Raw genomic sequence first — 24,040 nt, forward strand, 5'->3', positions numbered from 1 at the left:
AGTTGACAGGGACATCCTTTCTGATAATTTTGTCTCCTTTATTTTTTGTAGCAGAAACGAGCTCACCTTCCAATGAACTCTTCTGTCACCTGAGGTGGAACTTCGGGGCTTTGAGGCTACAACTGCACTCGAGACACCTTCATCACCGGCTGTCACGTCTTTGAATGCACCGACGGGGGTAAGGTGAGGCGAGAACACAACTCCTCCCTTGCTAAAAGCAAAGGGGGGGCTGCCCTCCTTCTCCCCAACTTGGGCAAACAGTGCTCCCGCACAGCTCCCTCTCCTCCTCGATTGGTGCTGAGAGCTCCCCCTCCCCTTTCCATCTACTGTAACCACTCAGGAAGGGCCCTGGGGCCAGTAAGGGGTAGAAAAGGAGCACAGGATGGGTGAGAGACACCTGTATGACTCAGAGATCGGCAGAGCCCTCCTGCTTCAGTCAACTCGAACTACTTCATCCCTGTGGTAACTCTTGCATCTTTCCCCCACCGAGCAAAAGTTGAGAGGTTCAGTGGGGTAAGGGCCCAAAGACAGGGTGACCATGACTCTGCGCAGGTCTGGCTTGAGCCCTCTCCCCCTGCGGGGCTGTGGTTGCTGCTCGCCCAAGCCCTCCCTGAGCCTTGAGCAAGGCTGTCACTGCACAAGGTTGTCATTGCTTGCTCAAGCCCTGCCTGGTCCTCTCCCTCCCACATGAGGCTGTCACTGCTCGCTTGCCCCTCTCCCGCCCCGCCCGCCACTTTTTTGACAAAAGAGGATAAAGTCAACTGAAAAAGTCAACAAAAGCAAATAGGACAAATGCCTCGTTTTGGGGGGGAAAAGTCAGGAAGGCTGGGACAGGGCTTAAAGAAGGGACTGTCCCGGTCAAAACGGGACATATGACCATGCTAGTTACTCAAAGCTCAGCCACCCTTATTTGTGCAAACCTCTCAAGCACCGCTTAGCTTGTGATATTCTGGCCAGAGCCAGTCCGAGATTGAGCTGACCCCAGCCAAACTTCTGTGCCTGGAAGCAACAGAAGTAAATGTGAGCCTCTTTCCCTGTCTTCCCCCACCTTTTAAAAAAGTAAGGTTTAGAAGGTGTAGCAGTGGGAGAGAGGAACTGAAGAAAATGGCATTCTCCGGTTCCTTCAGGAATTTTCACACTTCCTGTAAAAATATGCAAGACAGGCTCTGATTTTGGCACATCTGGGTCTAGTCCTAGCGGGAACCAAGTCGTCAAGAGGCAGCCAGGAAAGTGAAGAGAGAGCTATCTGGCCGAGCTCCAGCTCAACAGGCCAGGTTGAATTTGAGAGAGTTTGGGGTATTAATTGTAGATGAACCAACGTATCCATGACAGCTACCAGAAAGTTCCCCTCTGGAGGAAAGAAACCATCTCTTCCCAGCAGAAAGCATTTGGACAGGACTCTGACACATGTATCTCTTTCTATAGGGTGGGTAAGGTGAGTAGTAGATTTTACTTTTCCCCTGAGCAGTTAAGACTAAACAGACATTTCGTATCATAGGCTCATCCCTGCAAGGCTCTAACTCATAGGTGGCAACATCTGGCCCTCCAAACATTTTAATCCAGCCCTCAAACTCCCACCGGGAAGTGGGATCCAGGGCTTGCCCTGCTCCAGCGCTCCAGCCAGGGAGCGGGGTCGAGATCTTGCCCCACTCAGCATAGCTCCCGGAAGCAGCAGCTTGTCCCCCATCCAGTTCCTATGCGTAGGGGCAGACAGGGGCCTCCGCATGCTGCCCCCACCCCAAGCACTGCCCCCGCAGCTCCCATTGGCTGGGAACCGCAGCCAATGGGAGCTGCAGGGGTGGCACCTGCGGACAGGGCAGCGCGCAGAGCCACCTGGCCACACCTCCACATAGGAGCCGGAGGGAGGACATGCCATTGTTTCTGGGAGCTGCTTGAGGTAAGTGCTGCCCAGAGCCTACTCCTCTGCCCCCTCCCACCCTCTGAACCCCTTGGTCCCAGCCCGGAGCACCCTCCTGCACCCCTAACCCCTCATCCCCAGCCCCACCCCAGAGCTTGCACCCCAACCCCCAATTTTGTGAGCATTCATGGCCCGCCATACAATTTCCAAACCCAGATGTGGTCCTTGGGCCAAAAAGTTTGCCCACCCCTGCTCTAACACCAAGCTATGGCTACCAAAATACTGCTGAGCCAACTTACAGCCCTTGTCCATCAGCACCTGAATTACTTTTAGCACAGATCCATTGAACAGCTGTGCAAACTGACAAGGATCTAATGTTAGTCCGGGGACCAGGTACAGCACAGCCACAGCTCCCAGACTCCAGATACAAAACTGCATTGGGAATCTGTTTTGCCTGCCCTCTGAAACAGACTTCAGCTTGTATACAATGGTACACAACCATTCCATCAATGCAATGAGACTTCAGCGAAAACATCCAGTCCCCTTTAGACCTACAAAAAGATGGCCTAGTGCTTTTAATTTTGCTTGTTTCTGCTTTTAAATCTCAGTATTTATTTTATTCAATAGCACCTAACACACATTATTAGGTATACATTTTATGAGGCAACAGACGCCATAATGCTATAGAGGGCTTGAGATTTTTCTTTGCTTCCAAGGAACCTCAGTTTTATTTTTTTACACTGAGTAATTTTCCTTGTCTCTTTTATCTCTCCTTGAACTAAAAGGACCTGAAGTAAGCCAGGCATGTTTCAAAGACATGATTTTATGAAGCACTGAACTCTCAGACGAATTTTTGCTTTGGCTGATATTTTGTTCCACGAGGGGTTGTTTCTTCCCTTTTTTCAGGGCCAAATTCAGAGTGGACGCACACAACAAAGGTACCTAACAGTAAGTCTGTATAATTTACCTGCAGAGGGAGAAGAAGCTGGGTTGATTCTGTCTTAGATATTTTTATAGCATCTGCCCTACTACACCATAAGAGCATTTAAGCACTGAACCAACCAACAGGAGGGTGCTGGAGGCTGGAAGATACAAAACACCTTGTTTTATCTCACAGCCCTCTGTTGGTTGCTCTTCCTGCTCCGACCTCTTCTTCCCTCAGCATTTAATTCACACAGACTTACTGATGTGCAATTTACACCAGCTCCAAACTGCCATCACCTCTGAAAATAGCCCATTAATTTTCTGCCAAGTCAAAAACAGTTTGAGCCTCATATCAGAAGAGCAGTCCACAGCCTCAGGGCCAGGCACAGATTATAAAAAGAATTTGTGGCCCCTGTGCTACCTGAGCCTCCAGAAGTAGATGTGATCCAGCAAATCCTTCTTGGGTGCTAAGCTAAGTAATAAAAGGCAGGTAAACAATCCTCGAATCAATAGAAGTTTGCTCCTCCAGGTGTTTTAGCTTGTTCCCCCATTCAACCAGCTTTGTCACAACCTTATCTGGGTTGAGCCTCGTTTATACATAATCCCCTTTCATCCTGAAGGAGCCCCAAATGCTTAACTACACACACACACACACACCACACTGGGATAATTTTGCCCATCTCTGAAGTACAGCCACCATTAAGGAGAGGTGAGCTTTACTCAAGCCATGTGTATGGGAAATATCACAGCACTGTGAGATACTGAAAGCACTTTGCAAGCTTTCCACGCCTATGCACCTCCTCACTTTAAGAAATCGTAGCTGTCTGCCCACCAGAGAGCTGATTACTGGACCTTAGTGTGAAGGGAGGTGTGGGAGGCCACCACGAGAGGGGGAAAAATACAACTCTTCAAGGCTTCCCCAGAGACAGAACTCTGGACAGATGAAGCAACCATGAGAGCTATTAGTCTGACTAACAGAGACAATCACGGGGTCCCAGCAGCCACATCCAAACACTCAGAAGATCCAGCACATTCTGGTTACTCCTGATAACTAAGTGGCTTCAAGGTGAAGTTATTTAGAAAGAGAACAATGGAGCAATCACAGGTTTATATGGCCTTTTGATGAAACACGATAAGGCAAGGCAGCCCAGTGAGGATCAGCCCCAGATATATAGGGCAATCACACCTATGATTAATCAAAACACCATCTAAAAAGAAGACTTGACTTTTGCCATAGTCATTAATCAGTGATGACGGTGTCGGGCAAGGGGGCTGGAGAAATATTCACCTCTTCATGTGGAATGAAAATATAACGACTGGAGCCATGTTTTGGTAGAGGAGCTCTGTGGGGCCTCTTGTGCGCAGTAAGCACCTGAATGAATCGTTTGCCTTTGAGCCCCATGACAGCTCACTCAGGGTTTTAAGTCTGCATGTTGTCATTTCATTACTGAGTCTGCACCAAGACCCTGAAGGGGTTTTCCTCAGATACTCACCAAAACGCCAAAAATGGTTTGCTGGTGAAACTGCTATGACGTGCACATACACAGGGACAGGACTCCTTAAAGGCCAGGCACAAAGGACTTGAATTTTTACTGGGTGTTTGCACGTGCAAAGTACAGGCACAGGTACAGACTTGTTTAATTCTGGGCAGGGAGTTGAACCAAAACCGAATCGGTTTAAACCAGTACCGAACCTGAACTATACTTTTGTCCTACTTGCTGAACCTCAACCGGAACTGAACTGGGGGGCTGGGTTACCACTTCAAATAAAGGTCCGGCATTTTTAAGCGCAATATTTTAGAACGCTACTGTGATCTTATTTTCAACAAGACAACAAAAATAACAAATAGGTACATGGTGGCTACCAGAGAGGCCTGCCCTGGTATAATGAGATGAGAATGAGAAGAAAACAAGGCCAGTCACAAGAGCAGGGAGGGAGCGAGGAAGCTTAGGAGCTGCCTGCACACCACATGAGGCAGCAGGAGGCCCCAGAGATAGATGGACCATCTCTGAGACACCCTCCAGAGGACAGAAGTGGTGGAACGCTTCCTGGTCCCAGAAGTTAACAACAACTCTTCCAGCCCAGCTCCCCAGCCCTTCTCTTCTCCCCCTTAGATTCCCTCCTCCCACCCACCCCCAACCCCAGGGGCAGCTCCTCCCTCCAGTTCCCACACTTGAGGCACGACCCATGCACCAAACTCAGATTTATCCTCTCAAGGAATAAACATTAGAAAATGTTATTTTAGTTTTCTCAAACAAACTGTTCATAGAAAAAAAAATTATGCTTATTTGACAGCACAAAAGCACTAGGAAAACTCATGTAAAGTTAAAGTTCATAAATAAATGGCCAAAAAGCAAAATAGTTTCAATTTTAAGTTTCAGCTCTCCTTCTTGAGTTTACTTCCACTGAGATCGAAATTTGATCTGAACTGGTTGAAACTGATAACCGAGCCATTTGAAGAAGAAAAAAAAATCAGAACTAAACCTGAACACACTGAACCTGAATCAAACCAAAATAACCACCAGTTTGACTCCCTGATTCTGGGCATGCACAAGTGGAGGCAGATCGGAGGCTGATCTGAACATTTATCCATGTATAAGGAGCTTGCTAACTGCTTCCTTTATGTCCAATTTTCAGTCAGCAATCAATATTTATGAGGCAGACCCCATAAACGCCCTTTAACAATCCAGTGGCCTCATTTTTCATGGGAGCTGTAAGGTACTCAGCACCTCTGAAAGGCACGCCCCTTGTATTTACAGTTAACATGGTAAATACCATGTAACCACAGGGATAGGTGCTTAGTAGTGTTATTCATGACATTGTGGTAGCATGCACCATGCAGTCAACACTTTCCGAACAGAGAATGGCAATTTACTATTTTCACTGAATAGCTATTGTTTCTTGCCTACTTCAGTATTTCTGCTGTCACCACATAAAGGAGTTTTCTATGCTGTATTTCTATGGGCTCAGGCTGTGCCAACTTGCTGCTTCTCAACGGGTGTTTTCATGTCCACATGAACGTGGGCAACCTCCTCTGCTAACAGTAGATTCGCTGCTGCTTTTATTTAAACCAGTGAAGGGATATTTATATTTTAAACCACCATCCCCTCCCACTATCACTTCTCTCCCTTCTTTAAGAACCACGAGTGTTTTCTCCTTAAGCTAACGTTAGAAGTCAAAGATCATAAGCTGGGAAGCTACTGTATAAATAAAAACTGCACTTCCTCTTCTCTGACCTCTTGTCATTGCTATTTCAAAGAGTCACCTTGTGCAAGCTGGTGTGACTCGTCTGTTAGATTTCAGATTCCTGGCCAGGAGAGAGAAGTGGCAGCAGGACTGTTTTCAGTATGACCCAGGATCTCTGTCCTGTTGCTGCAGCCCTCTGATATACTGGTTAAAGAATGTCCTCCCACTGGCTGTAGAGTCTACGCTTGAGGTGGATCTCATGGCTTACAAGAAAGGTTTATGGTAAAGCTGAAGATCACAGTGGACCTTGGGCAGGGAATCAGAAATGACCCAGAACTTTTTCAGAATTTGGGGTTGTTTGGATCCAGGGTTTTGGTTTCGGCCCACATCTAGTGGTGTCTGCAATCCAGAAGGAATGAGTCTGTACACAGAACATATTCTCCTGTTACTTGATATTTAGAGTTGTATCCTTGTTTTACGGCAGCACTCTCTCTTTCTTAGACTAACAATAATCCCACATCCACACTGAGCTACAGGAAAGCCTTTCACCTGTTGGCTCTTCATGAAGGGTTTAATGGCTTAACTCTGTTGCCATGTTCTCTGTGGCTTACAACAGAGGGGTGACAACAATAACTACCTTTTTCCTATAACCACAGTTGCTTTCACAGCATGTTTCCAAAGAAAACCAAAAGAAACCTGACGTCATTCCAGATAGGAAGCGTTCTCTTTCCACTAAGAGTGCGGCATAACTGATTTTAAACCAGAGCAATTTGCTGGTATAGAAGAGTATATCTACACTGCAACGAAAAACCTGCAGCACCGAGTCTCAGAGCCCGGGTCAATTGACTCAGGTCAGCAGGGGCTTGGGCTGTTGGGCTCAAAATCGCACCACAGATGTTCCTGCTCAAACTGGAGCCCAGGTTCTGATGGGGGGCGGGGGGGAGGGGGGAGAGAAGGTCTTGGGAGCCCAGCCTCCAGCCCGAGCAGGACACCTACACCGTTATTTTTAACCCTGCAGATGGAGCCACCTGGGCTCTGAGATGTGGCTCCACGGGGGGTGTTTCTTTGCAGTGTAGACGTTACCCTAAAGACTTCTACGCTTGGCCCTATGATTTATGGGGGCTTAGAAATGCCATCCTATCCAAGTGGATGTCAAGGTGAGCAAATCACAGGTGTGACTTCCACCACTTCCACGGATGGTGGTGGCAACCTCTGTATTAAAAACAGCACAGCATGCTTGTCATCCTTGGGGTGTGACCACAGCACTGCAACCTCTGGAATGCAGCTGAACCAAGAGGATGAATGGCTGATCCCTAGGGAAATCCATCTGCGGCTCCCCTAGCTGTGATTTATCTCTCCAGGAATGCTGCCACCTGCAACAATTAAGCTTCCTCTGTGGTATAATTTAAATGAGAGGATTCTTTTCTCAAGCACTCCCAAGCCTTTGTTGTTTTGCAGTATCCTTGACAAGCAAGAAAACAAACAGACTGACATAGCCTCATTTACTGTAGGCTGAAACTGGGAGCATTGTGAAACGTATCGAAAGCTATCTTTGACTTTCCAAAATTAGGTGAGCCTGAGGATCCTATCATCAATTCCCAGAGAGATAATTTAATAGAGAAAGGAGCTGACGCTGTACTAATCTAAGTCCTATTATTCACCTTCACTGCCTTTCAGGGAAACTGAGCCAGGGTGGTTACTCAAAATCTGTCTCTAAACTCCATCTGCCCAGCATTTTGCCATTCTATATAATCTGTTCAAGCAGAGTTAATGATAACTTACCATGGTTTGTGCAAAGAGGGGGCAAAAGAACCAATATTTAATTATGGATAGGTTTTTTTGGTTCTGTAAACTCTTCCTTAAAATAAAGCCTACACATCAATTTGAACATGTGTCTGTATCTGCTTCCCCTGGGATGTTTAGGCAATTCACATGACCAGGGAAGAACACACTTCGCTTTCAAAGAGACATGTGACCACAAACATTAAATACTTTACTACACAATACCCTATGTGATATGCCACACATACATCAACGGGGCATCTCACGTCCCTATACACTGTGGTGGGGAGTTTGGAACAGGATCCCATTACATTCAGTACACTATGCGGAATGCCTTTGCTTATAATCCCGGACCCCACGCAGGTCTTACTTGCTCAGTGATGAAGGAGCTTGAAAAGGTGATAGCTGACCAGAAGAAGATCCCACAGCTGAGGATGATCTTCCTGTTGAAGCGGTCACCAAGGTAACCAAATATAGGTGCTGCCACCATGAAACTACAGATGAAAACTGCAGAGGGGAGAAAAGCAGGGGGGACATTTAATAAACATCAGGCAAAAATATGAAAACTAATTTTCTTCAAGCCAAGCCCTCTGGAAAGTAGTTCCACCTAATTAGATGTTCTGCAGCCCTGCTTACCAAGTTAGGCAACCCAATAGGCTTTCAGAAAGCATAGTGTCCATAAGCAAACAGACTTCTCATTACCAGAGAAAATTCAGACCAGTGAACTTGGGTTACCTTTTACAACACTAACACCCCTCAGATCTGCTGCAAGCTTACAATTGAGGGATGGACGAAACAAGGACGGGATAAATCAAGAGCCTCTGCTCAAACCTCAACAAGAAGCGGACACAAAGGTTTGAGAGCATTCAGATATAGTGTATAGATGCTGTCCATCTCAGCACAGACCCTGGGTGAAACACCCCATGGAGACTCACCCTTAGTAGCAGCCTTTTAATGCAGCACTGAGGCAGCGTGAGAGGTGTTTTCACTACCATTCCCCTAACTGCACCTGCTGTGTGGCTCAACAGAGGGCTCCACCCTCCAGTTCACCCACCAGGACCTCAAGTCACTTTTCTTTAAATTTTTGCCTGACCCAGCATGATATACACCAGGGAGTAACTATTCCACTACAGGGGATAGTTTTGACCTATAAGGCCCTAAATGGTGTGGGACCTCTTTATCTGAAAGATTGCCTTTCTCCACATGCCATTCTGACTCAGTTACAGTCAGCTGAGGTACCACTCAAATAAGGTAGGAGGCAGCTGGCAGAGTATCCTCTGCCAGGACTTCTCAGCTTGGGAGCTCATTCCTCCACCCGGCTCCAAAATAGTACTTGGGTCTTGCCCATGTTAGATCTAGGGACACCACTATATACACCTAATGTAGGTGCACTTAAACTAGTTTACACACTGCTTGTGTCAATTTGGCTAGTAAAGAGACTTATGTTAAAATCTATACAAGCAAGGTTTAAACCAGCATGTGTCTATATTCAGGATTTGCACTGGTGCAACTACAGTGATTTTTACATCATTGTAGGCACACCAGTACAATTCTTCTAACACAGTGTTTCTCAACCTTTTGGATACCAGGGACCGCCTTGCTGCCTTCCTAAACTGTATCAGGGAGACCTCATGGACCAGTTGTTGAGAAACACTGTTAAAAGACCCTAGTTTATTGACGTCCAGAGCATGCTGCAAGGCCCATGTATTCCTTGAGCTGACAGAAACTCGGTATGGTCTGGTGGCAAATTAGAGAGACTGGAAATATGTATTAAGGGTTATAAAATCATATTAATTATTGGGTGGCTCCTGGCAGGCAAGGTGGGTTTCTGGCATTGTTTATTTGTAGCGTTCTATTTTTAAAATGCTAAAAGGAGACTGTGGAGCAAAGTACAAGTACTCCTTCTGATGAAATGTGTGTTTAAACAAAGTAATTAAGGGATTTTCATGGTAATAGGAGATAATATCCTAAAAAATGTGTGTAATGCTGGACCCTGGGAAGCTGTTTTAGAAGATATATGTGTATCTTTTTACATACTAAAATTCCAAAACCTTCAAATAAAACAATACATGTATGTCAGTCAAACTCCATATTTTGCAATCCCATACAATGGTACTTTATATTTTATCTCAACTTTTTATATTTCCTGTAGTAAGCAACATCACAACGCAAACATGTATCATGTATGTAAATAAAATGAAGGAGTAATTCAAAGATAGAAAACCTAGATAAAAAATAAATAGAAGTGCAAGATTATACCCATGTTCCTGTTTCACTTGTAGTGACAAGCCACAACTCTGCTATATGGACAATATACAAAATCTCACACTGGATACATGGAGCCTAGTTTGGCAGTCCCTGCACAAGCAGAACTCCCAGTGAAATGTTCTATTTTTACTGGAATAAGCTCTTTTCACCAGTAGATCACAAAGTGCTTTACAAAGGGAAGTCAGGATCATTATCCCCATTTTACAGATGAGGAAACAGAAGCATGAGCAGGGTCATGGTTTGCCCAACATCACCCAGCAGGCCATAGCCAGGAATAGAACTCAGGTCTCCCAGTCCACTGCTCTATCCACTAGGCCATGCCAGCTCCATAAAAGGAGAGCAGAATAAGACCTGTAGCTACTAGGATTATCAGGCACCGCTACTCCTACATTGCTATAGTACATGAAAACACACTTTCATGTGTAGCTCACGAAAGCTTATGCTCTAATAAATTTGTTAGTCTCTAAGGTGCCACAAGTCCTCCTTTTCTTTTTGAGGATACAGACTAACACGGCTGCTACTCTAGAAGGTAGCAGTGTGCTGATTGCAGTTCCAGGTTGAGTGACCCTTTCGCTTGGAATCACACTGTAATTCATTCATCCCAGATTCAGAAAGTCTGCCATTTTTATTCAGACAACAAAATAGAAAAAACTGAAGCAAGCATCCAAAGAAACCTCAGCCCTGCATTTCACTTGATTCAGGTACCGAACAGCCTCATCAATCCACCTCTGGGGCATTTAGGGCCTGATCCAAAGCCCACAGAAGACTGGGACTCACAAGACCTGAATTGTATTCCCAGCTCTGCCACTGGCTTGCTGGACAACCTTGGGCAACTTTTTTCTATTGGCTGTAATGAACTCTGGATCACACCCCTAACATCTACTTCCAGCATCTGCGTACAAGCAGAAGATGAGATCCTACGTGCATTCAAATATCCTCTTCCCAACTCACCCAACATCTCCCAGTTCCACACCAATAAATAACATTTTCCTTGCTACTCATGGGTCCCTGGGGGAACATGATGTTGGCAAATTCTCTTCTGAACCAAGCTGAGAGCTCTCTCACAGGTAAAGAGCTGAATTCACAGCTCCACAAAGGAGTAAACAAAGGGACAACAGAACCTAATAAATAATAGATAGCTGAATAAAGCTGTCACAATAATAAATTTAATTTGCATCAGATTATTTATGACCCAAATATGCATCAAAGCACTGATTGACTCTTAAGCAAATGCAGAAAATTATGGCTATGTGATCTGTCAAGCGGATCTGCCTGTTAGATGTGTGTCCCACAAATCAATTTTTGCGATTGCTCCTGTATATGACAGATGAGGTTCCTGAGCAGGACAGACAGGTGCAAACACAACAAAAAGTGACTCTACACAACTTACAAACTAGGACAGGAAAGCAGAGGAGAATGAATCCAGGGCACCTCACTGGGCAGAAGGGAAACCTGAGTTACTGTTCCAGATCTGTGTCTCACTCTGGATCCTGGCCCAGGTCTCAGTGCTAAGTAAACCTCATGGCAGGAAGGATTTTATCCCCCACACAGAGTTACCGCGAGGTTATTCATTAGGCAGAGGGGGAACATGAGGGTAAAGGAAGATCACTGGTCTGTAACACAAAATAAAGAGCTCAGCTCTCATGCTAGCCCCTCCTCATTTCTATTTCCCCCTCCAGCCCCTCTCCCCTTACACAACAGCTTTCACCTCAGACCACCACACTGCAGCCACTGAGTGTCTACATTAGAGAGAGGACAGTGACAAAGAACCACCATGAGTCAAATGTCATTTCATTACCTTCCTCCCAATGAGCAGCTGCTCTTTCCATTTGCACTTCCTGCCCTTTCAGAATAGAATCAACTGCTGAAAAGAGAGAAAGTGAGATGGCACAGTGCCAGGTACCCACTGAGGTTCAGGATAAGCTGCTCAGGAGGTACAATGGGAATGTCAGCGCAAACCCATAGAGGAGAGGGGTACAGGTAATGTGGGTTCACAGCCATTATGTAGGCTGAGAGGTGAAGGACCTAAAACAGGGCCAAGCAAAGCAGCCAACGCCCAGCTCCGGGATGGAGTTGACGTGCGCATCAGCAGAAGCAAAGCAAGCCTCTGAGGAGCGGATGAATAAAAATACATTTAATAAATGCCTCCCAGAGGAAGGCTCTTTTAAGCACAGGCGTTTTCGAAAAGGGAACGCATTTGTCTTTATCCCTCCTTCTACATCACAACTAAACTAAAATGCCTACTGTGGTGAAAACACAGGAAGTGTCTAATTGCCTAAACAGGATGGCTCCATATCTATTTCTGCCTCTGAATGCCTGACCCACCCTGAGACAGGTGGGCCGGCACTCCCAGCAATCTTTCCATATGTGGTTGGAATTATAAAAATTATATCTTTGAAAAACAAAAAGGTAAAGCATCCTCTCTGGGCTCCATTGCCTACTTCATGCACCATTGCCCCCGAGTGCTCGTTCAGTCATTTTGGCCAGCAAGCTGCCATTCAACTCACGCGTTCCTCCCTCAGGAAATAACCAGCTGCCCGTTTGCCCAGTAGAAAAGAAAAACCCTAGATACTTGAGACAAAGGGCGGGAGGGAGAGAAAAGAGTGGAAGTGCAGAATTTAGTGTCTTATAGCCATGAAATCCTCCTGGAACTAGACCCATTGTTTTCCCCCACCCCCTCAATAGAGATTTGACCCCTGTTGTTGCACCCTGTAATGATGGCCCTAAAAGAACCTGCTGGTGAGAACAACCACCATCAGCTTTCCACATCCTCACTCTATTCCGATAGCACTGTCTGCTTTGCCACACTTGCTCCCTCCCTTGGGATGGACCAATCCTTCCAGGCTTGTGGGGGCCACAATAGCAAGTGCTCTGTATGACAGAGGGGAAGATGGGGTTCTACCAAAGGAACCAGGCAGAAGCTTTTAAAAAGCTGCTTGGCTCCCACTGCATCTCCCAGAAATAAAAACTCCAGCCAGGCTGTGATTTAACCCTTACAAGGGTTGTTTTTCCATCGGGGATCATTTAAAAAGGCTCCGTTTCAACTAAAAATAGTTTTCTTTCTCCGAGCAGGGATGTTTCCTATAAAAAGTGGCCACTATGTTAGAATACTGAATCAGCATGGAGCTGTGTATTTACTACTAACTGAGTGCTGATAGTACACGTGGCTCTCTGGAAGGCAAAGCCAGACAGCCTCTGCCCCAAGGGACATGCAATCTAAACAGAAACAGAGAAGACAGATGCGCTGTGAGGTTGTTAATATTTTCCCAAGAACAGCATATTTCTAAACAATGGTACTTTTTTTCCCCAAGAACAGCACATTTCTGAACAGTGGCACCTTTCTGGGCTCTGATAATATTCAGATATATACAAGCACAATCTTTCTCTGCACCTGCAATGGCAAATAAAGTTCTTACCATCTACACAGCCAGCCCCACTGTCTGGAAGACACTTCTGTTGAATACTGCATTATTAATGGTTGCTTTATTGGTATAATAATATCACTTAGCACACACAGCACTTTTAATCGCAAAGCACTTTTCAAAGGAAGCTGAATATCATGAACTCCATATACAAGATGAGGAAATTAAGATCCGGAGAGAGGGGAAGGGACTCGCCCAAAGTCATCCAACAGGTCAGTTGCATAGCCAGAAAGAGAATCCAGATCTCCCGAACCCCAGTACAATGCCCTACCCTCCACTGAACTGCACCTAGACGGGAAGGTGAATGAGCAATGCTAATTCTTCCCAGGGAAAAGTCTAAGTTTTTAACCCTACGATCACAACTACTGAGAAGAACTTTTATTATAGCACCAAATGCAGGACTGGCTACTCCACAAGGAGTGTGCTCATCCTGTGGTACTGCATACAGCTGTCCTCAATACATGAGGGGTCGAACGTGGCTTTCTTGCCATGAACGGGGGCGTTCTGCTCCCTTGGCAAGCCGAAGCAGTCTATCATCCTTAATCATTTTGCTCACACATTTCATGCATCCTTCTCAGCAGCATCCTTATGAATGAAGGGAGAACTGCACTCACATGTGAGATGCCAATGCATTAATAGAATCAGAACCAATGATACAGCCTCCTACATCAGAGTTCAGCCTCCACTCCATCATGACCACAAACGATTTGATTACGGTAATATTGTCATGTAAATCCCCATGACCATTATGTTTTACTATTTTCCTAGCTTCGCAGCCAGTGGCTGGATCATGCCAAACAAAAACAAATAAAAGCCATGAGATGGGCCGATTTGAGACAATGAGACCATGAGACAGATTTCACAGGTCAGAGATCTGTAGGGGTTGGAGGCCGATTCAAACCATGCCATCAATCATATGCTGAGTATGCATGCTGTATATTGACAATATTGAGACAGCACTGCAGGGAAAATGTACTAATTTGATCTCAGCATCTCCAGAATGGAGCAGAGGCCAAAATCAGCTCGGGAATCTAATCAACATTTCATCCTTGTGTACTCTGAATTCTTAGCATACTAATAAGAACACATGGACAGTGGGAGCCATTAAAAGTGAGATACTTCCCACTCACAGCAATTACATTTACCATAGTCTTCCTCTAGCTCTGTGCGAGGTAGGACATTCCAGAATACGTTTCCCTGTGCTGCTGTGTGTGCATGTCCTCCAGACACTCTATATACTGCTAAGGGACTATGGGATAGCTGAACAGATTTTCCCACAATACACTGCTACAAAACATTGTTAGGAAGCACAGTCAGCGTGGCCGCACACACACAATTGACATGTAGTTACGCTGAGAAACAGGCTTCTGTACAGACCTCTCTCAAACTGTTCACTGTCACAGGGTCCAATGGTTGTCACGATCAGGGTCCTGAATGCACAGCTTTCCCAACAAATTCATGACTCACTGAGCTTCTAACAATACTGTCTACAGGGAAGGATCAAATACTAACAGCTCCATCCCTCTCGATCACTTCAGAAACTGGGTTCTTCCAGAAAATAGTTTCCAGGCTCCCAGCAAAGGATATCCTGAAAGTAGACTCTGTGTACCTTAGCTACCATGAATAATTGCTTCTGTGGGAATTGCTGGGAAATCCACTCCTCTTGGAAACAGAAGAGCAGATAAAAATAGCTAGAGAATCAATGCAATAGCATATTAACATACCACTGCACTGGGAGAAACTGTGCTAGGCCAAAGGTATCCAAAGTCAAGTGGGTAAAAGGATGAGCTACAAGCTAGCACCACCTCTTACAGGAACATAAGATTTACTCGAAATTGGAGCAGACCAACAGTTCATCAACTCCAGGATCCTGCATTAGTGGGTATCTGATACTTTAAAGGTAGACAACACCCCTAAGCCAATTGTGCAATGCTATACAAGGGGGGGAAAGATTCCTTCCAGCCCCCAGTTTACAGTTTGTTTACCATTTTTTGTAGCAGGTCATGATTGCTCAAGAAAAATTACCCATCAATAAAATCAAGGCTTAAAGAATCAACTCAAATAATATAACCATCCACTACCAGCCAGAAGGCTCAGAGATAAGAGATTGTGCACAAAACAACATAAACAGTAGCAAAAGCCTATAAAGCACTACCCTGACAGCATTTAGATTTTCTGAAGAGCCTTTTATAGAAGCAAGATGGAGGATAAGGAGAGGTCATGACATTGATTAGTAAGAGCTGGTTACAGCCAACTAGCTGTCAAAAGGTGGCTTTGCTCGTCATTGTTACTGGTGGGTTGAGACAGGCAGGGACTATGCCTGCAGCCAACAGGACATTACCAGAGGGAGAAAGAAGGGGAGGAGGAGGAGGAGTGTGTGTTTTCTGGTGGTGCTACCCCGCTCAGCATCACTCCTGTGCTGCTTGGTGAAGTAAAGGCTAAAAACATGGCTGCTGTTTTACAGCATTTGTTTCCCACACTTGCATCAGTGAATTTCTAAACTAGCCACTGAGCTAGGGTGACCAGAGGTCCCGATTTTATAGGGACAGTCCCGATTTTTGGGTGTTTTTCTTATATAGTCTCCTATTACGCCCATCCCGTCCCGATTTTTCACATTTGTTGTCTGGTCACCCTACACTGAGCTGGGATTTTTCTGCCCCGGAAGAGCCGCGTGACAGGTTTTCCCTGATGGACGAGGAGGATTTAAAATATCTGCCCCATTGGGATAAATCTCCTTCAGCCAGAAATAGTGTGTGTGTTTGGGAGAGAACTAAACAGAGTTTAACATTTTGGTTTAGGTCCCAGTCAGATCCTAGAAGAGCAGAGGCAGCAAAGTGGTGGGCTAAGAGGATATAAACTGCAATTTTTTAAAATATTTCCAAACATCAAGAAGGTCTGAACAAAGTTTCAGTATGGTTCTGAAGTTACCAGAACCCATTCATTCACCTGTAGTCAGTGAGCCATCTCTATTTTGCCTAACTCCTCCCTAAACAAAAGGAAGCACTAGAAGTCCAAGATCACTTACTGAATTCAATGAGATTTGGATCAGACAATTTTTTATTTAGAATCAACTGAGATTTTTAAACAGTGAAAACATTTCTACCACCAATATGTTTTATTAAAGCTTCTAAAACACAACAAAAGCACAAAATTAAAGTTTGCAGTGTTTCTTTAACATAAAACCTTTGTACTGATTAGGTTTAGGAAGACAACATTTCATCAACATAGTAGATTCAATCAGCTGAATTAGCAAAAGGTTTACATGTATGTCTACTGAAATGTACGCAGAAGAGTAAGATTTCTGGAGGCTGTTTTGTGGTTGATAAAGTTGTAATTTCAAAAGCTCAAAACAAACACACAGACCCCTCTTTTGCTACTGTAAAGTAATAAGCTCCCTTGTCAGGCAACAGAAGTTTCCTTCCCTTAGGATTTCTCTCTCTCCATTTGATTTAACTTGGTCTGATGATTTGAGAACTTTGCAGATTAACACAGTGGAGTAAGATAGCAAGTCATCCCTTCACAAACAGCCTCAACACACACAGAACGTGTCTGGTGGGTTTCTTTGCCATTGCGCAATCTTGTTAGGGATAATCTTGTTAACTGAACCAACCGATTAGAATGGATTTGCATCCATTTTGGTCAATGCTGAATGAGAACAGAAGTCCCAGAAGTACAGAGTCTGGTCAATAACTTTGCAGCACTGAAACATTCTCAGATACGTTTATACAGGATTGGTTTTGCTTTAGCACGACTGCTATACACTTAAATGAGACTGATTGCTGTTCTGGAAACAGTTGCTGACTGAGAAAGTTAAAGAAGGCCTCATTTGAAAAATATACCAGTTCTCTCCCTTCCTTTGTGCTCGATCTGTCTATCTTTCTAAGAGGAATTCAGGTCATACAATGTATGTCCCCATCCTGATGAGAGCGCTAATTCCACATAAAACCCAGAGAGAGCAGAAGGCAGTGTTTCATGAGTACCATGCGGTGGGATGAGCAGGAGGATGGAATTTTCATTCCCAGGTTTTGGGTTAGAGAGAGATGGCTGGAAAAAAACACTAAACAGTCACAAAAATTGATTATTTTATCCCTCTCTCTCTAGCAGAAATATTTTCCCCGTGTATCTATGACACAGCACGCACATGGCTGTTGCGTTCACTGCAGCCCCAATGAAACAAGGCCAAAATAATCTGAAATAGCTAGTGATTTTGGGGGCTGAAACTGAGATGCCTGAAAAGGGCCTCAGTGTCTGCACTCTTAGATATAATCAGGCCCCTATTAGGTGTCTCAAGTTGGCCATCCAAACACTGAGGATCCAAAATCACTAGTCACTTCTGAACAGTCTTGGCTCAGGGCTCCATTGCAAGTGTCAGGAGTCAGACTTCAGAAAGAATGGTAATGTACAACAGCTCATTCTGGCCTTACAGGGTGCAGAGGATGTCACTCGGCTGTGAAGCCCCACGCTGCAAATTTTGGTCACACCAGCTGCAAGTCTCTTCTTAGCCAATGGGTATTTTAAAACCAGCCACTGCCACCCGGAAGCCTGCACTATCATTTGGTAGAAGATTATCCCTCAAGCCTGGTTTCCTATGGCAGAAACAGATGTCCATGTGCTATGCACCTCTGCCCACTCAGCAGTGTCATCATGGGTGTGTTACAGCAGCAGGGTGGAAAAAACCCAGCATGTAAGGAAGAAAAGGAACAGAAAGAAAATTGACTTCAGGGTCTAAAGGAGAAGGAGCCAATAGAAATGCCTTCTGTGCTCCTGACCAGGACTCTGGAACAAGTCAGTCCTGATGGTTTCAGGAGAATCCGTCCCAGGCTTTATACAGGAAATATTGCCTGTCAAATGAGGGTTTGATTAGATCTCTATAGCCCTCTAGGCCAAGCAGGGTACAGTCAAAGCTACTAGCTCTTAAGATCTGACCTTGTACTCCGTATGCAGGCAAATTTCAAATGACTTCAATCAAAAGTATTCCTATCTGAGGAGTACAGAATTGGGATTCAAATACAGGCCAAATCGTGACCCTCTGGGCCAAATCCCAGATTTCCATAGGGGTCGGGGGTCTGTTTTGTGTATGTAAAATCATCCCCCCTCCTGGAGGCTTCTCTGTGACTGCAACAACAGCCTCCAGGCAGCTTCATGGCACCAGCTAGACCAGTGAATGTGAGTAGCACAGATTTGTTTGCAAGACCTCCACCTCCACTGAGAAGGAATACAGGCAGCAGGCAGCGAAAGAAGCTGCTGAGACACATACCACTCTGGAGTCAGGATCCCCCATCAGCCCAGCTGCACCAGCCTGAAGGTCACTGGCAGGATCTGGTCTGATATTAACTGAAGGTGCCCACAGACCTTGGACACAGCATGGCTCAGTTGGGCTTTTAGTTAATACACCCAAAGATTTTTGCTATCTGTATTTAATTTGGTGAGGGTCAAAATAGCTGGTTTTTATTTAACAGCAACATTCCCTACAGCAGGGAAGGGGGAGGAAGGGGACTGTTAACTTGTATTGCAGACTAGAGCCTATAAAAGGGCACCCACTGCCCTGCTCATTGAAGGGTGGCAGGGAAAGAATTTCAGATGGAGATTTACTGCTTGGGACACTCCACTCCGGCTCCAATATAGCACATTTCCCCAATTCAGAACAACAGGGAAACCCCTTGTCTGCTCCTATGGCACATGCCCGCCCTCTCTCCCACCTCCGGCACTGCTGCCTTGCTTTTGATTTTTACCCCTTGTATTGATTTGCAGAAGGGCAGGCTGTGCTCAGATTGAGCTCAGCATTAATCAGTTCAAACCTAGGTGCAGGAGTGCTGCAGGCAGAAAGTCCAACTGGAACATGGGGTCAGAGTTTTGGCGATGGCAAGTTGTGGTAACTTCCCATCTGTGGGAGGTGCAGAGCAATCAGAGGCCAAAACTGCCCAAAGTGTAAATTGCATTGGCTGGGGACAAAACATGGCCAGGACATGTAGTGATTCCTGGGCCCAGAAAACCACTTAAGCATATGCTTAAATTTAAGTACGGAACTGGGATGATTTCATTGCTTAAAGTTAAGCATGTCTGTGCTTCAAGAGCTCTGCTAGATCAGTGCATTCTCCTATGGAGCCCTCTGGTAGAATTAAAGCTGCCCCAGAGGAAACCCCAAGAAGGCAGTAACAGAGCCTGTCTTCCCTGAAGGTCAAGTCCCCCCATTAAAATGTGTAGATCAGGAATTCTCAAACTTCATTGCACCATGACCCCCTTCTGACAACAAAAATTACTACATGACCCCAGGAAAGGGGATTGAAGCCTGAGCCCACTGGAGCCCCACCGCCCTGCACGGGATGGGCCCAAGCCCCGCCACCTGGGATGGGGGTGGAGGGCGGAGCCCAAATCCAAGGGCTTCAGCCCCAGGTCGGGGACAGTAACCTGAGCCCCACTCCCCAGGGCTGAAGCCTTTGACTTCAGCCCCAGGCAGCAAGGCTTTGGCTTCAGCCCCAGGCAGCAAGGCTCGGGCTTTGGCTACAGCCCCAGAGCTCAGGCTTTGGCCCCACGCCCCAGCAAGTCTAAATACCGGCCCCAGCGACCCAATTAAAAGGGGGTTGTGACCCACTTTGGGCTCCCGACCCACAGTTTGAGAACTGCTGGGACTCTAGCTGGTTTAAGTTATAGGTCCCTATGTCAGCCAGAGTGAATCAGGTCTATCCCCTCGTTGTATCCCTAGCAATCACCACTATGCTAACTCTTCCAGACCAGACAACCATAAGTGCCATTAAACCATCCCAGATGCTCAGTGGCACAGACCATAGCTTGTCAGCAAAGATGGCACAAAGCAGCATCTCTCCTTCGCAGAATCATACCACGCCAATATCATTGGAACCTGGTGCACAGGAAAACGTGATGTTTCCTGATCCTAATTTTTATTTTTTTACCATAAACACCAAGTTGACATTTCCCCCTTTCCAATGAATCACTAGTTCCATTTTTTGCCCCAGTAACACATCCCAATTCCAGATCATGTCCTAGTTTGCACTAAGTTATTCCGCCTCAGAACAAAAATCAGCCCCAATACCTGCTTTCTGCAGTAAGCAGAAAACAGGAAAGAGAGAGCGAAAATACACCATAAAAACACAGTGTATTCCGAGTAAATCCTTTGCTACTTTTAGCTCACCAATAGCAGCAACTTCCTAACAACAACGTTACAATAGAAAGTACAAGAGCTTCTCATGCCATGGTTGCTAATGGAAACCTGCTAAAAGAAACATATTCTTATCCCAGGGCTTGAATTCAGGCTCTGGGTTTTAAAAAAATAAACTCACATGTAAATGCCTTTTCCCCACTGGGGGGGGCTTTTATTGTAATGGGCTCCTGGGAGGGTTCTGGCTGCACTTACAAAGCTGGAGAAATGCTGTGATGCTTGGACTTGTGCTTCAAAATATCCTGTCTGAACAACAGGGACACACTCCAGCAAACGGCTCCATGGCAGCCACTGCAGTGCAAAGCATGATGGGAAAGCTAGGCTTCAGTTGCTGTCCCACAATGCCCTCTCCCCCTATGTTCACCCAAAGCAGTTAGAGACTGCTGGGGACCCTGCAATGCTCAGCCCCACGCAGGGTGGCCCTCATGGACACGGGAGAGGACGACACCGACAGTGGCAGATTCTCTGTTGTGGAGAAGGCTCCCACAGCGCCCCAATCAGAGCTCCTGTCACACCACTCATGCCTCTCCGCCGCTGTTTTACCCTGACGTGAGTGCTGCTGCCCCCCTGGTAACTGGTCTCCCGGTTACCATCCCCTGGTTCTTTAGGGGGCTGTTTTACTGGCTGATGTGGGATGTGGCAGAGTACCTGCTCCCTGTTTTGGGGGAAAGATACCCTGCTTACATTTTCATTATGTCACTGGCACCCAGACAGAACAGCGATGGACACAAGTACTTCCTACTCCCATCTGGCAGTGAGAGGAGCGAGATGCTAGGTTTTGCTGAAGCTCCTGATCTAGTGGGGTTAGGTAGCCAGGAGTTGCTCTCACTATCTTTCCAGCACAGCCTGTATTTGGGGTGAGGTCCTGCTACTGTACCAGAACAGCCAGAACTGTGGGAGCGAGGGCTTTACTACATGTTCAGGGCACTGCGTGAGTAAGGACAGCAGGGTGAGTGAACAGGAAATGCTCCACTATGGGGTGAGATGCTTAGAACTTGCTCTAGCTCCTACTTTCACATTATCCAAAGGAGCACTGCTGTGTGAGTTTCAGAGTAACAGCCGTGTTAGTTTGTATTCGCAAAAAGAAAAGGAGGACTTGTGGCACCTTAGAGACTAACCAATTTATTTGACCATAAGCTTTCAAATAAATTGGTTAGTCTCTAAGGTGCCACAAGTACTCCTTTTCTTTTTGCTGTGTGAGTGTTTCTCCTGCATGAAGGATAAGGAATGGCATTCGCAACATACTTTTCTACACATGCAAATGAAAATGTGCAGGGTTTGAAAGCAAATTCCTTCACACGGCTTTTGTGTAAAATTCTGACCTTTTCAATCAAAGACATGTACGTACATGTGCAGCAGAGAACTCTAACAGCTCCAGAAACAATAGGCTATTAAAAAAAATGAATCTATGAATATATTTTAAAACACAGATAATGTCTTTGCAAACTGTGACCAACTTTCTTCACTGAAGTTAATTCAAATCCCTGTGAACTTCTGAAGAGATAGCACAAGACCAGGAGTGACTCTCTTGCTTCTCATTCTTTAGGGGAAGGAAGACATTTGTCAAATTACATTGGAATTCAATGGGTGGTAGGGGGGCAATGTATTATTATACTCCACATCTGAACATAGCCATTATATGAACAACATACCCCCATATCTCAATGTCTGTACTTTGACCCGTTAGACTTTTACCCCCAATTGGGGAGATTGCGGATTATGTATTCCTTATGCCACCCGTTCCTAAACCGAATTTCGCACCCCTTGATAATCTGTACCTTATTCCTTGATAACCAGAAACTTCTATGCTTAAACTCTGTACCGTTTTCTTTTTACTTCAACACCTGGCAGCAAAGGCCTCAAGAGGATATTGGAAACCTCTGATCTTTATTCACCTCCCTCTTCTAAACTGGGCAGCGCATGGGCATGGGGTATAACTCTGAAAATCATGCCGTCAGCAGCTTTATAATAATTCGGTTCTTTAGGAATACAAATCACTGTGGAATGGGAACACACTTTGCTTAATACCCGGGATTTTGTCTCTCTTCTTTACAAGTGATTTTTTTTTTTAACTGCTAGTGAAAGATGCCAGGCTGACAAAGGGCTCCCTACACCCCCAGTTCATTGAGAGAAATCACACATAAATTTCCTCACGTTGGCCTTACCGGTAGGGGAGTACGTTCCAGGGATGAGAGGGGATTTCAGACTCCATTGCCCCGTTCAATGGCCTGCCTCTGCGGCCATCAAGCAGGAGAGTCAGTGCCCAGTGCAATTACAGTTTTTGTGATACGAATGCCTCCTGTCCATTAGGAACTGGACCAAGAACATGCTCATTTCACAGAAGCCATCTAGTCCAGTGATTAGCACCAACTGCTTCAGAGGAAGGTGCAAGAAACCCTGCAGTGAGCAGTTACGGGATAGCTTGCCTTCAGGGAGCTTCCTCCTAAAAAACACATTAGTTATAGGCTGGGTCATGCTCTGAAGCAAGAGGGTTTACATTACTTCCAAAAAACTCTTGTTTATTTTAATATTTACGGGAGGGATAGCTCAGTGGTTTGAGCATTGGCCTGCTAAACCCAGGGTTGTGAGTTCAATCCTTGAGGGGGCCATTTAGGAATCTGGAGCAAAACTTGGGGATTGGTCCTGCTTTGAGCAGGGGGTTGGACTAGATTACCTCCTGAGGTCCCTTCCAACCCTGATATTCTATGATTCTATGTTCAGGCTTTTTGTTTGTTTGTTTTTTAAACACTCCTGCCACACTCTTAGCCTCGATGATATTGCTTGTGGCACTAAGTTCCACAGGCTAATCACTCATTGCATGAAAAAATGTTATCTCCTATGATCAGTTTTGTATTGGCCATCTTTCAGCTTCACTGAATGTCCCCTTGTTCTGGTATCATGAGAAAGGGTGAATAGAAACATCCGATCTACCTTCTCCAGACTCCTGGTCATTGTATGTGCCACCATCACACTCCCTCTTATTTCTGAAGGTGAAATCTACAGTACACTGCTCATCTCTGAAACTGCTGCTCCAGGGAAGGAAGCAATTGGGGTAAGAGAAGGGACATGGAGACAGAATGACAGTTTATACTGGAGTACGGGACTGGTGAGCTGAGCTAGACATGCTAGCCAAGAATGTCTTGAGTGCAAATGAACTTGGTGTCTAGTTTCATTATGAACCACCAATTCCTGTGCAAAGCTGACAAGAGACTGTCTGCGCTAGCATTTATCCCCACCCCAAATTTATTCTCACTTATTTTATTTCCCCAGCTGTTATAGTCCAAGTCACTCACGTGCACAGCTACAAAAACAGTTTATTTAGTCCTGACAGCATCTGACCAAACAGATATCTGCAAGGGCCAGGAAAGAGTTAAAACAGACACATTTACAATATGCCAGCTTCACTCAAGGAGGAGTGTGGAT

The 24,040-nt window shown here is 45.5% G+C and overlaps 1 protein-coding gene across 3 annotated transcripts in view; it reads right to left on the reverse strand.

The window, feature by feature from the left end:
- SPNS2 (SPNS lysolipid transporter 2, sphingosine-1-phosphate) overlaps positions 1–24,040 on the reverse strand; it is a 176,803-nt gene that overhangs the window by 83,226 nt on the left and 69,537 nt on the right. For all 3 annotated transcript variants that reach the window (XR_007353145.2, XM_048823826.2, XM_048823827.2), the window contains exon 3: positions 8,121–8,257. Coding sequence is in view for 2 of the 3 variants with exons in the window: in XM_048823826.2 (XP_048679783.1) it covers positions 8,121–8,257 (137 nt within the window). In the remaining variant the exon portion in view is untranslated. The remainder of the gene's footprint in view (positions 1–8,120; positions 8,258–24,040) is intronic.

Source organism: Caretta caretta, chromosome 17 (genome assembly GCF_965140235.1).
Source record: "Caretta caretta isolate rCarCar2 chromosome 17, rCarCar1.hap1, whole genome shotgun sequence".
In the NCBI taxonomy this organism is placed as follows: domain Eukaryota; kingdom Metazoa; phylum Chordata; order Testudines; family Cheloniidae; genus Caretta; species Caretta caretta.